The sequence below is a fragment of the Macaca mulatta genome, chromosome 4 (genome assembly GCF_049350105.2).
Source record: "Macaca mulatta isolate MMU2019108-1 chromosome 4, T2T-MMU8v2.0, whole genome shotgun sequence".
Taxonomy (NCBI): Eukaryota; Metazoa; Chordata; class Mammalia; order Primates; family Cercopithecidae; genus Macaca; species Macaca mulatta.
This window is the reverse complement of record NC_133409.1, coordinates 71,719,134-71,735,304: the sequence shown is the minus strand read 5'-3', so window position 1 is coordinate 71,735,304 and position 16,171 is coordinate 71,719,134. Positions and strand designations below refer to the sequence as shown.

Genomic DNA, 16,171 nt, shown 5'->3' with positions numbered 1-16,171 from the left:
TTTATTTTTTGGTCAACAGGCTGGAGTGCAGTGATGCGATCTCAGCTCACTGCAACCTCTGCCTCTGGGCTCAAGCCATCCTCCCACCTCGGCCTCCCAAGTAACTGCGACTACAGGTGTGCACCACCATGCCCAGCTAATTTTTGCTTTTTTTGTTTTTGGTAGAGATGGGGTTTCACCATGTTGACTCCTGGGGTCAAGCAATCCTCCTGACTCCCAAAGTGCTGGGGTTACAGGATTGAGCCACCATACCCCGCCAGAGTGGCCCTAAGTTTCTCACTTAGATGAGAATTAGCAGGTGCCAGTGAACCGAACATATTGACAGTTACGAATAATATAATTAAAGCTCAAACATCACTTAATGTCAATTATTCAGTAACCCAATAAGCTGAAAAAAACTGACAAATTATTCTAGCATGCAACAAAACATGCTTGGTTCTTTATATTACATTATGACAGAAATTTTGATTTCTCCAATAATCTATCAGCCTTTTTCTGGAGAATAAAAAAACTGCTGAAGAACAAATCTAAGCTGAGGATAAGATCCAAAGGTTGTATTCCAGATGCTCAACTAATTTAATGAGCCAGGCGCAGTGGCTCATGCCACCCAGCACTTTGGGAGGCCAAGGAGGACGGATCAGTTGAGGTCAGGAGTTCAAGATCAGCCTGGCCAACAAGGTGAAAGAAACCCTGTCTACTAAAAAATATAAAAATTCACCAGTCGTGGTAGTGCATGTCTATAATCCCAGCTACTTGGGAGGCTGAGGCAGGAGAATCGCTTGAACCAGGAGGCAGGGGTTGCAATGGGCCAAGATCGCACCACTGCACTCCAGTCTGGGCTACAGAGTGAGACTCAGTCTCAAAAACATAAAAATAAAAAATAATGTAATGAGAACCCTTGCCTGCTTCAAATTTTGTATTTCTGCCAGCATCTGAAAATAAAAGGTGAATACAGTTATCTCTAAGGTCAAATTGTGAAGTAATGTGAAATGTACTAAAACCAACCAGGGCTCCAGCAGACAGTGCTATAGGCTAGCACAGCATAGGCGGAAAGCACATGGACTTTTTGAATCCTGCAGACTGGCACTAGAATTTCTGCTTACTAGCTGTGTGGTTCTGGTAGCCACAGTGAGAATTCACTCACACTGAGAAGCACAACCATTATACACTGAAAATAATGCTAACCTATTGTGAGAATGAAAAGCTAACATTTACATTATTTTTTACATAAAAAAGCTGTTACAGTTTTAATATTCTATCAACAAATACCTACCTTGCCAAAATTCTTCCAACAACTAACCACTGCAATCAGAAGAAAGTCTAAACTCTACATGGAAAACCCACAAGGTCCCACAGGATCTGGCTTCTGCCTACCTCTCTAACCTCATCTCCTCTCTTTCTTGCTAAGTTGTAGTCAGGCATTCCCTCTGCTTATTATTCCCTGTTTATTATGCAGCTCTGCATGGCCAGTTCAACACTCACATCCGGGTTCAAAGCCTCAGAAAGCGTCCTGACCATCCAAAAACCTTAACCTATACTAATCTGCATTCTCTACCCCAATACATTATTTCATATCCTTTTTCGTGTTCTGAAATTGTTCACTGTCAACTTCTTTCCCATTGATCTCTGTAAACTCCCTGAAGGACAGGACTTTGTCTTTTCAACTCTGAAGCTCCAGGACCTAGCCCCAGGGCCAGGCTAGAGTGAGGCAAGGAAGCACAGGCCTCAGGTGCATTTACGGGGATGAAAAAAATTTCAGTCATCAAGAGTGACACTATTTTAATGTAACCTTTTTTTTAAATGGAAAAGGCAAAAAGCCCATAATGAACTAATTATCAAAATTGTAGGTAGACAGGATCCACTCAGCACTTGTATGACTCATCCTAATCCTGACCGCGCCACACAGGACTCGTCACTAACGGTACTGAACACTGACTACAAATAACTCACTCCGAGGCTGCAGAAAGGCACCAGAGGGAAACAGCAAACGAGGATTCGCCTTTTTGGAGTTCACATCCCGTGGCATCACTGGGCTGTAGCCATAAAGCTGAGTTCAGGGAATGCACTGTCCTACTTAAGTGCATATTCAAATTGTGAAAAGTTGAGCATCACTAATACTCCGGTACACTTTCATACTGATGTCCACGCCAGCCATCACTAAAAACTCCCTTGGCCAGGGGCGTCCAGGGGGGACTTCTATTTATTCTTTTTTTGGGAGCAGGACTACTGTCTCCTACGCTTGGTCCTTGAAGGAGAGGAACAAAAACCCAGGAAAGTGTAAACCAAGTGTCTGAAGGGTGGCTGAAAATACAAATAAATGCGCTCGCAAGGAAGAAGTGCCTCGGTCCCACCCTCGGCCCCGCCGGAAGGCCCTGGGAGACGCAGCCGCAGGTCTCCCACAGCTGATGTCAGCCAGGCGCAGGGAGAGCCGCACAGCCCCTCTAAGCGGGCCGCCCCTCATCCAGCCCCGGGAAAAAAAAAATCGCGGGGAACCCCGGTGCGCAAGCGCCGACCCGCCAACTTTGCAGCCACAACCCGCCAAGGCGCCTGCGCAAAGGCGTGGGTCAAGGGGAGGGGCGAATTAGGAGGGAGAGCGGAGCGCGCGCGTAAATCCTAGAGAGGCGGGCTAAGCTGGGCTGGGGGGAGGGTCCGTCTTCCGGAAAGTCTGGATTCCCGGACGAGCCGAGTTGCCGCTCACCGAACTGCTGTTCGAGAGATGATCGAAGAAAGTCGGCTACCATTTGTACCCATCGAAGATCTCCAGATGGAAGCCGGCGCTGAATTTGGGCTGAGATTAGGACTTGCAGGAGGCCGGTCCGGAAGACGGCGGAGGGAATCTTGGCGGGCGCACGCATGCGTGTTAGGCCCTCCACACGTGTGGCCGGGCCGCGGCCTCCCCGCGCTCGGAGGTCCCGCCCCCGGCCGTAGCATCTTTCCGGACGTGGGTAGCCGGTAAGCTGGAAGGGGGCTGGGCTTCGCGGCTCGGCCCCGCCTCGGCAGCGTCCAATTGGGCGTGGAAGAGGGCGCCCCCACCCACCGCCCTCCTATTGGTGCGTGCATGCGAGCGACGCGCCTCATTGGACCGCGCGGATTTAGGCACCAAATTCAAAGATTTTAAAAGTACCAGCTGGCGCCTTTTAAGAGATACAGGTCTGTGAAGCAGGCAGGTTGCTCAGCTTCCCCCGGAGCGGTTCCTCTACCTGAGGCGGACTCCACGTCGGCTGGCATGAGCCGGCGCCCCTGCAGCTGCGCCCCACGGCCACCCCGCTGCTCCTGCAGCGCCAGCCCCAGCGCCGTGACAGCCGCCGGGCGTCCTCGACCCTCGGATAGTGAGTGAGGGGAGCGGGCGCGAGGGGGGCGCGCACGCTAGAGGGGTGCATGGGGAGGGCTGCAGCCTGAGGCCCTGACCCGACATCGCCCGGAGCCTGGACGCGCGGCCACGCCACACGCCCGGCCTCGGGCGGCGGCAGCGGTTCCTGGGTCGGGGAGGAGGGCGGCTGGGGATCTTGGGGAAGCCAGATGAGCCAGATGTGCAGGGGCCAGATGGCGGGCCGCAGGGTCCCGTCACTCACGCTGACCCTGGACTCCAACCCCAGGAGGTGCGGGTCGTGGCATCCCAGGGCGCCCTTTTTCCTTCTCGGAAGACCCACCAACCCCACCCTGCTTGAATAGGCGCCAAATGCCCCTCCCCTCCCCCACCCCGGAGCCCCCGGCGGTGACAGGGCTGCGAGCAGGCAGCCCCCAGGGCCTGGCCAGGTGCCTCACCTTCGTCCCTCTGCGCCCCTTTTCTACATCTGCCCCGCACCCTCACAGCCAAAGGCAGTTTCCCCGATTTTTCGCGGTCCCAGCCTTACTGGCGGGCGCGGGAGATCGCGCTCGCGGTTATCTCCCGCCTCCTCCGCGTGTCCTGCGCCCTGTGGGGCAGCCTCACCGATCTCTCAGGAGTTCTAGGGTCTCCCTCCCCACTCCCGCCAAACGGAGAGACCCCCCACCTCATTGGACCAGACTCAACTGGGACATCCAAACAAAAACGTTACGTTTTCCCATTTTTTTCTCCCTTTGCCCATTAACCCAGTCTCAGGGCCTGGAGTGGAAAGGGAAGAGTTTTTAAAAAGCAGTTTTTACCACAAACCTTGAATTTGTCCATAGTATTAAGATGATTTTGTGAGAATCGAAGAATTGGTGACTTTTTCCCCATAACTCATGAAGAACTAGATAGTCCTTTATTTCAAAGCTTGTAGAGAATGGAAGGCACTCAAATGCTTATTTTTACCCTCTTTGTTGCTACCTCTAAATAAAATCCATATGCCCTTATTTTTACCTGAGAAATAACCCAAAATGAAAAAAAAATAGCAATTCGGCATTGTACTATTTTGTAATGACTCTTTTATTAGAAAAGAACTCTAAACGTCTCTGGAGAAAAAAAAAAAAGCTTAATTTTTATTTTAATAGAAAGTATATTTCTAGAAGATCCTGGATCATCAATCTACCATTGAAATTTTGAAGCTTGATGGCTTTATGAGGGTTTTTTTTTTCTTTTTTGATAACTCCATTTGTCTTTACTACCTTGCTCCTCAGAAAGAATTTACTGCCTATTGGAATTTTTTCCCCAGTTTACAGGTTTGAGGAGATGAAATTAAAAATACATATATGTTACCTCCAGATAGTTTTGAAAGTAGGCTTTTCTAAAATTTTCTCTTAAAGATTATGGTCACAAGCATTGGGCCTCTTAAACTCTTAAGGAATGGCCATGCCTAACGTTGACCACATGGTGGTTATCTGTAGGTATTAGAGACTGGAACTTAATTATTTTAGTTAACAGAAGAGTTACAAAGATTTTTAAGGACTGCAGCCTTATTTATGATATTTAATATGGAGGATCAGGTCTATATTGGAAAATTAAATGTAAAGTCAAACATTGTAAAATTTTCTTTTTTCTGTATGACTGGGCTGGGAGTCGGTAAATGAGAAATTTAAACAATGCCATGTATGAGTCTTATTACTATCTGCGCTTGGGGGAAAAGTAGGAATAGGACATTCCAAGTTCACAAAGCTAGTCAAAAGGTTAAGCCAGGATTTTCATTCAAACTTGGATCTGATTCTTAACTCTATACATTCTAATGGAAAAGTATGTGTTATTCTGAAATATATACTTCTTTGTGAAATGTGCTTTACTACTTTTAAATGTTAATGATTGGCAATGTAAGGAATATGAAGGGATTTGGCTTATGTGATTAAAAATAGATTGTATTGACTAGACCCTTGTGACAGGGACTTTGCCTTGCATTTAGTCCTGTTTTATTGTCTTACTCCCATTTTATGGATGAGGAAACTAAGGTTTTTAAGCGTTAATTTCATCAGTTTTTCCATAACTTAGTAAATAGCACTATATCACCTTAGATACTCAAGCCTTAAACCCCAGGGTGTTTTTTTACTCTCCTTTTCTTCATATCCACATCTAGTAGATTAGCAGCAAATTGACTTTACCCTCCTAAATAACAGACCTTGAATCTATGCAGTTATTTTCATTTCCACTACAATCCTTCTAGTCTGAGTTTCCCACACTCTGTACTTCTGTGATAAACACTTCGAACTATATTCTCTCTGCTTCTACTTTTACCTTCCTGCAATTCATTCTCCACAACTGCCAGTGATCTTCCAAAAATGTAAACCAAACCTCAGTCCTCCACATAGGACCCAGCCTACCCCACAAATCTGCAGATCATTCTACCTCTTCAACTATAATTTTCAATAACCTCCCCCAACTCAGCCCTACAGATATTTCTCTTTATTGAGCACTCACATTTTTCCTTGTTTCCTATGTTTCCCACCATCTGGAACTCTTCCACTAGATTTCCATAAGGTGTTCAGATTTCAGAATGTCAGCTTTGCTAAAAGATCATCCCTAATTAATATCTTTCTCTCCCCCTACCCTGGCACTGAGTGGATGTTGGATAAATAAGTGAAATGGTTCAACTGAACTCTTAGCCCTCATCTGTTTAATTCAAGAGGTTATGAAGCCATATAATATTTTCTGTCTTTCTGGATAATAAGTCAATTATATGAATATTTCACATATTTCCCAAATTTGGCCTGGTCATTGGAAAACACTTAGCTAGTTAAAAGGAATGGATTTAACCTTTTGCAAACAGTTGCTTCAGCTTCCTTTTTTATAAAACATCATGCTATGCTAATCTGTTTCTTCTGCAGTATTGTTATGGAAATGAAAAATACATTAATTTCATGTTTTAAAATTAAATCAACAACCAACATCCAGATTTCACTTTCATTTAATACCTTTCTCCAAAAAAAAAAAAGGAAATCAGAGTTCTTTGGAGAAATGACTGATTCTAGGGCTGGAACAGGGAAATTAGAAGATACGCTTAGAGCATCTTGTAGTCCCAGAAAGTAAGGGATGTTCAAAACACAAAATGATTTAAGTATGTGAAATGGACACCAATGTCAACTGAAAGAGCTCACAATAGCAAAAGCTGGAACAATTTGAGCAATACAATAAGTAGTATTGGATTATAACCCAAAGTCTATGAGTTTATACTGATATAAATGATTGGTAGTATGAATAAATAGGAAATTAATGGACAAATCTGCTGTACAGAAGAATTCCAAATGATTTATAAATTTACTTCTTTAAGTGTGAGGTGTGCATAGTGACTTCCTTCCAAAAAGTTTCAAGTGGAAAAAGAACAAAAAGGAGTAACTTTACATTTGGAAGAAGCTCAGAAATACTACCTCAGCCAAGTCATCAAGGTTAACATCAGTTCAAATCATAGGACCTTACCTCTGTGGTCTAAAAACCCACAGCCCCAGACTAAGGCTGAGAAAAACTTGACAAATCCTAATTGTGGAACAGGCTACAAAATAACCAGTATTTCTCAGAATTGTCAAGGTAATTATCAACAAGGAAATTGTCATAGTCAAGAGGAGCCTGAGGAGATATGATGACTAAATATAATGTATCCTAGATAAGACCCTGGAAGAGTAAAAAGACTTAAGGTAGGAACCACAGCAGTCCACATAAAATAGGGATTTTAGTTAATGCAGCAATATTGGTTAATTTGTTGTGACATGCATTCATGTTAGTAATATAAGTTGAGCAATGGGGGTACAGGAGTTCTGCACTATTCTTGCAGCTTTTCTGTAAATTCAGAATAAGTTTATTAAAATTCTTTTAAAATACCAAACCTTTTTTTCTTTTTTCTTTTTTTTTTAAGACAGGGTTTCCCTCTGTCTTCCAGGCTGGAATGCAGTGGTACGATCACAACTCCCTGCAGCCTCAACCTCCCAGGCTCAAACAATTCTCCCGCTTCAACCTCCCTAATAGTTGGGACCACAGGTGCATGCCACCATGCCCAGCTAGTTTCTTTTTAAAATTTTTATAGAGATGGGGTCTCTTTATGTTGCCTAGACTGGTCTGAACTCAAGCAATCTCCCAATCCCAGCCTCCCAAAGTGTTGGGATTATAGGCATGAGCCACTGCACCTGACCTAAATACTAAATCTAATTATTCATGTGAAAATATATGTTGTTGCAAGAGGAATGTGGTAGTCATTTTAACTCCTTAAGTGCTAATTTCATGAGGAAGAATACAGATTCTAATGTTGGTATTAGCTAACAAAAAAAAATGGGAAACATTTTTATATCATATGTCTTCATTGTGTCAGGCACTGGTGTTTGCTTGGATTTTGTCATAAGCAGTAACAGTCATGTCTGGCCTTTAAGAAACTTAAAAGTACTTTTAAAAATTTCAATTTGGTAGTGCTTTAAAGTAGGGTTTGATGAGGTCTGAAAAGTTCCCTCAAAAAAAAAAAAAAAGAAGAAGCAGCTCTCCATGAGTAATGGATTAGAAGGTAAATAGGCAAAGGAAGCGGAAAAGATATTCTAAGTAGGGAAAGACATAATGTACAAAGCCCCTGGGATGGAAAGGTCATTGTTACTAAGGACTGAAAAAGGGCCAGCTCACATGAGAAAAAAAATGTACACATTTTTTTCTTTAGTACCTTAAGTGCGCTTGCACCATAAATTCTGGCTTTTCTGTCATTTTTATAAACAGTATAAATGTTATTCGTAAGATCTGTTTTTCCAGAGCACCTCATTATAATGAGGAAGAGAGATCTGGCTCATTTAATTAACTACCTGTATTGGGCAAACTAAGCTACACACTTCAGTATGCTCAATTGTAAAAATAACAATTCCCCATCCTACTTCAAAAGGTTTGTAAGCATTGGAAATTGCAAACTTCTAAACAAGTATAAAGTATTTGCATCATTATTAGCTCTAATTTTAAAGAACTGTCCATATTCAAAGAACAGTGTTGAATGAAAGAGGTTCTATAGGACAACCTCCCAGTAACTGTTCTAAAGACAGCAGAAAGAGAATGACTTTGAATTCCTGAAGTATTTTCAGGCCTTTTTGGTTTAGGCAGCTAAACAAAGCAGAGCGTGCCTTCATAAGTGGCTTCTGCTTTTTTATCCTCTCATGTAAATTGTGGTCATGTATAAATCAAACCTAATTCTTTAGTTGATTTGAGGCAAAAATAGAAGCAGTCTCTTGTTATTTTTTACTTTTCCTCTGAATGAAAGTAAACCACTCAGAATCATTTGTTCTAGATTTAGGGTTAATTAGGGAGCTAGAATTTGTATATCCTTTATTTTTTATGCAGCTCAACTCTTAATTTTCTGTTTAGTGGATCCTGGAGCACATATTATGTGTCTTTCACTGTATTAACATTGGGAATTTACAAGCAGTTTCTCTCTACAAGTTACGTTCTATGAAAGTATCCATTTGTACTTTGAGTTGAAAAGTTTTGCTCTATGTAAAAAAATGGTTAAATTTAATGTGAACACATTGCCAATATTTAGTGCAGACTAAGCATACTGATGCCATATACATTTACTGACAGGATAAATTGTTAGCTATATATTTAGAGATGTGGGGATGGTAGATGGCTGTGTGGGGATGGTAGATGGGGCACATTTTAACCTGGCATTTAATATTCAGGCTTTCTTAGCTCATGTCTGCATTGTTTCCCTACTCTTATTCTCTGCCTTCAACAATGCTAAACAGTTTCTGAACCCATCTACCATATTCCTTCCCAGCATTGTGCCATTGCTCAAATTGTGAATGCCCTTACCAGGCCACTGTTGCCTGACAATCCTAATCACTTTTTAGAGTTGTGGTTCTCAACTGAAGAACAGAGGAAATTTTGCAGCTGGCCTTTTCCCCTCCCCAATATTTGGCAATAACTGGTAACTGGAGATATTGCATATTGGGAGTGGGGGCTGCCCCTGGTGTCTAATGGGTAAAGGCTGCTTAACATCCTACGATGCACAGGACAACCCCTGAGAACAAAGAGGCATTCACTGCAAAATGTCTATAGCACAGGGATGGTGAAACCTTTCTTTAAAGCTATCTTAAGACGCTGCCTGCTCCATTGTGTCTTAACTGATTTCTTAGGTCCTGAGTGTTGGAGCAGGGTGGTAATAAAACCCTGAACAAATCTTTCCCTTTTTTCTATTTATCATTAATAGCAAGTTTATCTTAAGTTATTTAAAGCAATTGAACAGTAATTTACACCTGCTGCCCTACCACTCATATTTTTAAATCTGGTTAATTGATTAGAGTGTCATTCTTTTCTTATTTACCAACTCTTATTTTTGATTGATAGCAGAACTATTCATTCTTACGGTGGAATGTCTTTGTTCAGTGATTAAAAGACAGCAGTTTCCAGCACATTATTAGAGAAGATACAGGGAGATGTCCCTGTACTTGAGTTTACTATCCAGTAAGGTAGACAAACACTTGAAATATATTAGAAGGTCACCAAGAGCACCCATCAGAATAAAACTTGGAGATAAGAGCTGTGGGAATTCAGGTAGACTTTAATTTATAGTTGTTTAAATGTGTTATTAGTTCTTTTCTCCATGCTACCTATAGATTTCTTGATTAGTTATTTTAAGGCTTGCAATCATTGCTAATGGTGAAATAATATACAAAATTTTTATTATTTTTATCAAGATTATTCCCACCCTTATACGTTGTCCTCCTGTACTAATCTTAACCATTTTTGCTGTCAGTGGCTTGGGTTGTGCTTAAGTCAAAGAGAACCATATGTCATTTAAGTCCAAGGAATAAACACTGAATCTAAAAGTATTTGTGGTTACTTTAAGGATAACTTTGACCATAGAGCCTACTCTTTTGATACATCACATTTCCTCATTTATTCCATAAACACAGATGTTTATTATATAGCCCCTTTTTCCACTGTTTTTTACTCAATCAGTTATAGATAACAGTCAGATGTTACAGCTATCCAAAAGCAGTCTGTTCTGAAATGCCTTCTCAAGAATAATATAATTTGTATATACTTACAAGATTTAAGTAATATTTTCACATATTGTTGTCATCTCAATAATTAAACTTGAATAACATCACAGCTGTATAAGCAAGTACACGTAGACAATACCTAACGCTGAGAGATTGCAAAGTAATCTTTGTATATCCCAATTGAAGAAGTAGGGATGTGTGGAAATTTTGCCATTAAGATGTAAATGTTATGTTCTTTTTATAGGTTGTAAAGAAGAAGAAAGTTCTACCCTTTCTGTCAAAATGAAGTGTGATTTTAATTGTAACCATGTTCATTCCGGACTTAAACTGGTAAAACCTGATGACATTGGAAGACTAGTTTCCTACACCCCTGCATATTTGGAAGGTTCCTGTAAAGACTGCATTAAAGACTATGAAAGGCTGTCATGTATTGGGTCACCGATTGTGAGCCCTAGGATTGTAGAACTTGAAACTGAAAGCAAACCCTTGCATAACAAGGAAAATCAACATGTGCAACAAACACTTAATAGTACAAATGAAATAGAAGCACTAGAGACCAGTAGACTTTATGAAGACAGTGGCTATTCCTCATTTTCTCAACAAAGTGGCCTCAGTGAACATGAAGAAGGTAGCCTCCTGGAGGAAAATTTCAGTGACAGTCCACAGTCCTGCCTGCTACAAATACAAAGCCCAGACCAATATCCCAACAAAAACTTGCTGCCAGTTCTTCATTTTGAAAAAGTGGTTTGTTCAACATTAAAAAAGAATGCAAAGCGAAATCCTAAAGTAGATCGGGAGATGCTGAAGGAAATTATAGCCAGAGGAAATTTTAGACTGCAGAATATAATTGGCAGAAAAATGGGCCTAGAATGTGTAGATATTCTCAGCGAACTCTTTCGAAGGGAACTCAGACATCTCTTAGCAACTATTTTAGCACAACTCAGTGACATGGACTTAATCAAGTAAGTACTGTTTTGAATATACATGTTAGCATAATCCACTGAACATTGCTATTAGTGGCTCAGTACCACCAGCTCATGCAAAGGCTGTTGTACAGGTTGAGTGTCTCTCATCTGAAATGCTTGGGACCAGAAGGATTTCAGATGTTTTTCGAATTTTGGAATATTTGTATTATACCCTACAGGTTAAACAGTCGAACATCCCTAATCCGAAATCCAGAAGTGCTCCAATGTGCATTTCCTTTGAGCATCATGTCAGCATTCAGAAGTTTTCAGATTTTTGGATTAGAGATGCTCAACCTGTTGTAGGTAACCTTACAATGTTGTTTAATTGCGGTAATGACTTTTGCTGGTGTTTTGCTACCTATGTGCCACTAAGATGAAAGAAAACTTTAGAATTATGCATTTAACCTAGTCATTTCAAATTTTATATTCATGCTATTACAAAACTGTTTCTATTGGATTAGGATCTTTGTTCCTTTTAGTTTTGACATTTCTAATATGTAAGTTACATCTTTGGGGCTTAACTATAAAACAGCCTAGTTCCAGTCTACATGTCTAATAGGCATTATGACTTGTCACACCAGAAAGTATGAAGTAATTTTTGTTCTTTCTGAGCCATTTTTTGGTGGTAGGGCTCTCCTAGGTTTGATAGTCATGAAAATATGAAGATCCACAAATAGGGATTTGTGATTTATTATTATTATGTATGTATGTATGTATGTATGTATGTATGTATGTATGTATTTTGAGACAGGGTTTCACTCCCATCACCCAGGCTGGAGTGCAATGGTGCAATCTTGGCTTACTGCAACCTCCGCCTCCCAGGCTCTGTTTATAATGATTTCTTAGAAACCTTGTGCTAACCACCATTTCTTTCTCAATCTACCAAGGAAAATCATTTAGTCAGATAACTTTGAGAATTAAGGTGATTATGCAGACTAGAATTAGATAGGACTCAACTGGGGTTGGGTTTTTGTTTTTTGTTTTTTGTTTCTTTTGGCTTTTTGAAAAATTATCTGGAGGTACTCTTTGCAAGTATGAGTTTACACTGGTCTTTATGAAACAAGAGCTAAAGCAAAACAGATATAAACAGCTTCTTGGTTTTTTTTGTTTTTGTTTTTTGAGACGGAGTCTCGCCCTATCACCAGGCTGGAGTGCAGTGGCGCGATCTCGGCTCACTGCAACCTCTGCCTCCCGGGTTCAAGCAATTCTCCTGCCTCAGCCTTCTGAGTAGCTGGCACTACAGGCACGTGCCACCATGCCCAGCTAATTTTTGTATTTTTAGTAGACACGGGGTTTCACTGTGTTGGACAGGATGGTCTCTCGATCTCTTGACCTTGTGATCCGCCCACTTTGACCTCCCAAGGTGCTGGGATTACAGGCATGAGCCTAAACAGCTTGAGGGACAATCAAATCAGTATCACAGATTCTACTTTTTCTGTTAACATAGTGAGTTTCTAAAGTTGGTTTCTAATAGCAGTCTGCCTAGAGTACTTTGAAATTTGTCTATTACTTTTACCAGATAGCTAACATGGTATCATATATATATGTATATATATATACACACACACACACACACACACACACACACAATGGTGGCTACTATTTGATGTTTGCAGATATTGTGAAAAAATACTGTACAAAGCAGTGGTTCTTAAGCCTCAATGCACTTAGAATTACTTGATGAGGAGGGAGCTTTTTAAAAATACAGAGCCCTGAGCTCCATTTTAGACCAGTTAAAACTGCCAGGCAATTGTAATGTGGTCAGGTTTGAGAAGCACTACTAATAATGTAAATACTTTTTTGCACTGCTAATGTTTTTCTACTGTATTCATCTTAGCTCTTTGTGATGCTTTAATTATTTCATTTATGGTAATTTACTTTTCCAGTGTGTCTAAAGTGAGCACAACTTGGAAGAAGATCCTAGAAGATGATAAGGGGGCATTCCAGTTGTACAGTAAAGCAATACAAAGAGTTACCGTAAGTGTTTGCAGACGATGTTTTTAGTTAAAAATGCACTGCTAGTGCTCTTCTAGAAATAGAGAAGAAAAAAAAAACAGGTAATCTGGAAACACTTCTTTACATTCATAAAGTATTTCAACCTTATACTAGAACTTAGAAACCACATTCAAAAATAAATCTCAACTCAATCATTTATTTCTTGGATTCTTCCTAGAAATAGAATGTCTAAAGTAACAAAGGGAAAATTACTCAATTCTCAGATAGAGTTGACCATTTAGTCAATCTTAGTTGCCAGTTGTGTGTATGTGTATTTTACAACGTGGAAAATTTGGAAAAGCTGTTTCACTTTTTAGGTATTAAGTACCATATCTCTGCCTTTAAAGTGATTTCTCACAGTTTTAGTTCACAGTTTCTGTCTATAAGTTAGGCTTGGTATGTGTGAGTATTTAGGTATTGCTTTGTTTAAGTATGTGCAGGTAAATTGCATGTAGGGATAAGTCTCTTACATAATCTTGTCATTTCTTTTTGTTTGTTTGTTTTTTTGAGACAGAGTCTCGCTCTGTCGCCCAGGCTGGAGTGCAATGGCCGGATCTCAGCTCACTGGAAGCTCCGCCTCCCGGGTTTACGCCATTCTCCTGCCTCAGCCTCCCAAGTAGCTGGGACTACAGGCGCCTGCCACCATACCTGGCTAATTTTTTTTATGTGTTTAGTAGAGACGGGGTTTCACCGTGTTAGCCAGGATGATCTCGATCTCCTGACCTCGTGATCCGCCCATCTCGGTCTCCCAAAGTGCTGGGATTACAGGCTTGAGCCACCACGCCCGGCCATCATTTCTTTTATGTACAAACATAAAAATGTCTCATTGTTGAGGATACAGGAAATAATTTCTAAGTTCTATTGAAACTTTTTTTTTTTATTAGGAAAACAACAATAAATTTTCACCACATGCGTCAACCAGAGAATTTGTTATGTTCAGAACCCCACTGGCTTCTGTTCAGAAATCAGCAGCCCAGACTTCTCTCAAAAAAGATGCTCAAACCAAGGTATCCAATCAAGGTGATCAGAAGGGTTCTACTTATAGTCGACACAATGAATTCTCTGAGGTAATTTTTTGTCTAATCATAAATCTTAAAACATAAGGGATTTAGAGTAAGAAATGTAAAAGAACTTTCAAGGTCAAAATGTAACTTGGCTCTAGATAATAACTAGTTTATTCTCTGACATTATGAAACCTGATATTGGTGATCATTTAAATTTAATTGTAGTATGATTAGAACTATTAGGGATTTCATTAGTGTCCTGTTCATTTCACTCACAATAATGTGGAAAACAAACATGAAATTAGGAAAGTACACAGAAATGTATGTCTGAATATTAGGTACTGTTTGGCATTGTTTATGAAAGTTCAGTGATTTTGGGTTCTAATTTAGAAACTGAGGAAATAATGAAAAACCTAGATTTCTTATAAAAGTAGTCAATATTACATTTTGCAGTTTCCACCTTTAAGAACTGAGGAAGAGAGTTAAGTGGAAAAAGGCAAGCTTTCTGAACTTGAAGGCCTTCTATTATACCCTCAGATCAGTGAGTGATGTGTGCTAAAAGTTCTACTCACATGTAGATAACTTTGCAAGCTTAATTTAGATAACTTACCAAAATTATAGAATATTTTCTGATTCATGTTGATCAGTAAATGTAAATCCTACATAACAAAACTAGTCTTAAATTTTATGCCATAATGAGTAATGCAACATACAAATTTATTCAGAAAGTATTTATTGAGCATCTGCTAGCAGGTACTACATAGATAAAACTTAGGGCAGTAGTTATCGTATGTGTGACAGTGATATTTCATACATGTATTGGGGAAGGTGCAAGGGTGTCCTTCTTGGTTTTACTAACTAAAGTACATGTAATCCTTGCTGAAATTTGTTTATAGTTGTTTTTTTTTCTTTTTAGGTTGCCAAGACTTTGAAAAAGAATGAAAGCCTCAAAGCCTGTATTCGCTGTAATTCACCTGCAAAATATGATTGCTATTTACAACGGGCAACCTGCAAACGAGAAGGCTGTGGATTTGATTATTGTACGAGGTGTCTATGTAATTACCATACTACCAAAGACTGTTCAGATGGCAAGCTCCTCAAAGCCAGTTGTAAAATAGGTCCCCTGCCTGGTACAAAGAAAAGCAAAAAGAATTTACGAAGATTGTGATCTCTTATTAAATCAATTGTTACTGATCATGAATGTTAGTTAGAAAATGTTAGGTTTTAACTTAAAAAAATATTGTATTGTGATTTTCAATTTTATGTTGAAATCAGTGTAGTATCCTGAGGTTTTTTCCCCCCAGAGGATAAAGAGGATAGACAACCTCTTAAACTATTTTTACAATTTAATGAGAAAAAGTTTAAAATTCTCAATACAAATCAAACAATTTAAATATTTTAAGAAAAAAGGAAAAGTAGATAGTTATGTGATACTGAGGGTTAAAAAAAAAAAAATTGATTCAATTTTATGGTAAAGGAAACCCATGCAATTTTACCCAGACAGTCTTAAATGTAAGTCTGGTTTTCCATCTGTTAGCATTTCAGACATTTTATACTCATCTTACTCAATTGATACCAATGGGAATATCAACTTCTGGAGTCTATTAAATGTTTTGTCACCTTTCTAAAGCTTTTTTTGTGTGTATATTTCCCAAGAAAGTATCCTTGTAAAAACGTGCTTGTTTTCCTTATTTCTGAAATCTGTTTTAATATTTTTGTAGACATGTAAATATTTCTGTATTTTTTATATGTCAAAGAAAATGTCTTTTGTATGTACATACAAAAATAAATTTTGCTAAATAAAATTGTTACAAGCTTAATGTATACCTTTTATAAACATTGTAATCCTGGAAACAACTGAAT

The 16,171-nt window shown here is 39.8% G+C and overlaps 1 protein-coding gene and 1 long non-coding RNA gene across 3 annotated transcripts; one reads left to right on the top strand and one right to left on the bottom strand.

The window, feature by feature from the left end:
* Nucleotides 1-1,962: 1,962 nt before the first annotated feature.
* Nucleotides 1,963-2,951, bottom strand: LOC144340722 (uncharacterized). The gene is made up of 2 exons (XR_013417005.1): nt 2,699-2,951; nt 1,963-2,245 (listed from the first exon to the last, which is right to left on the bottom strand). It is a non-coding gene; the product is annotated as an uncharacterized LOC144340722 (long non-coding RNA).
* Nucleotides 2,557-16,113, top strand: FBXO5 (F-box protein 5). Of its 2 annotated transcripts, none has more exons than XM_001096104.4 (5): nt 2,557-3,329; nt 10,589-11,306; nt 13,196-13,286; nt 14,189-14,371; nt 15,225-16,113. In XM_001096104.4, the coding sequence occupies exons 1-5, from the start codon at nt 3,227-3,229 to the stop codon at nt 15,474-15,476; spliced, it is 1,347 nt and encodes a 448-aa protein (XP_001096104.2). In that variant the 5' UTR covers nt 2,557-3,226; the 3' UTR covers nt 15,477-16,113. The 2 variants fall into 2 exon arrangements, with proteins under 2 accessions (XP_001096104.2, XP_014992589.2); XM_015137103.3 differs by having other exon boundaries at nt 2,560-2,952.
* Nucleotides 16,114-16,171: the final 58 nt, after the last annotated feature.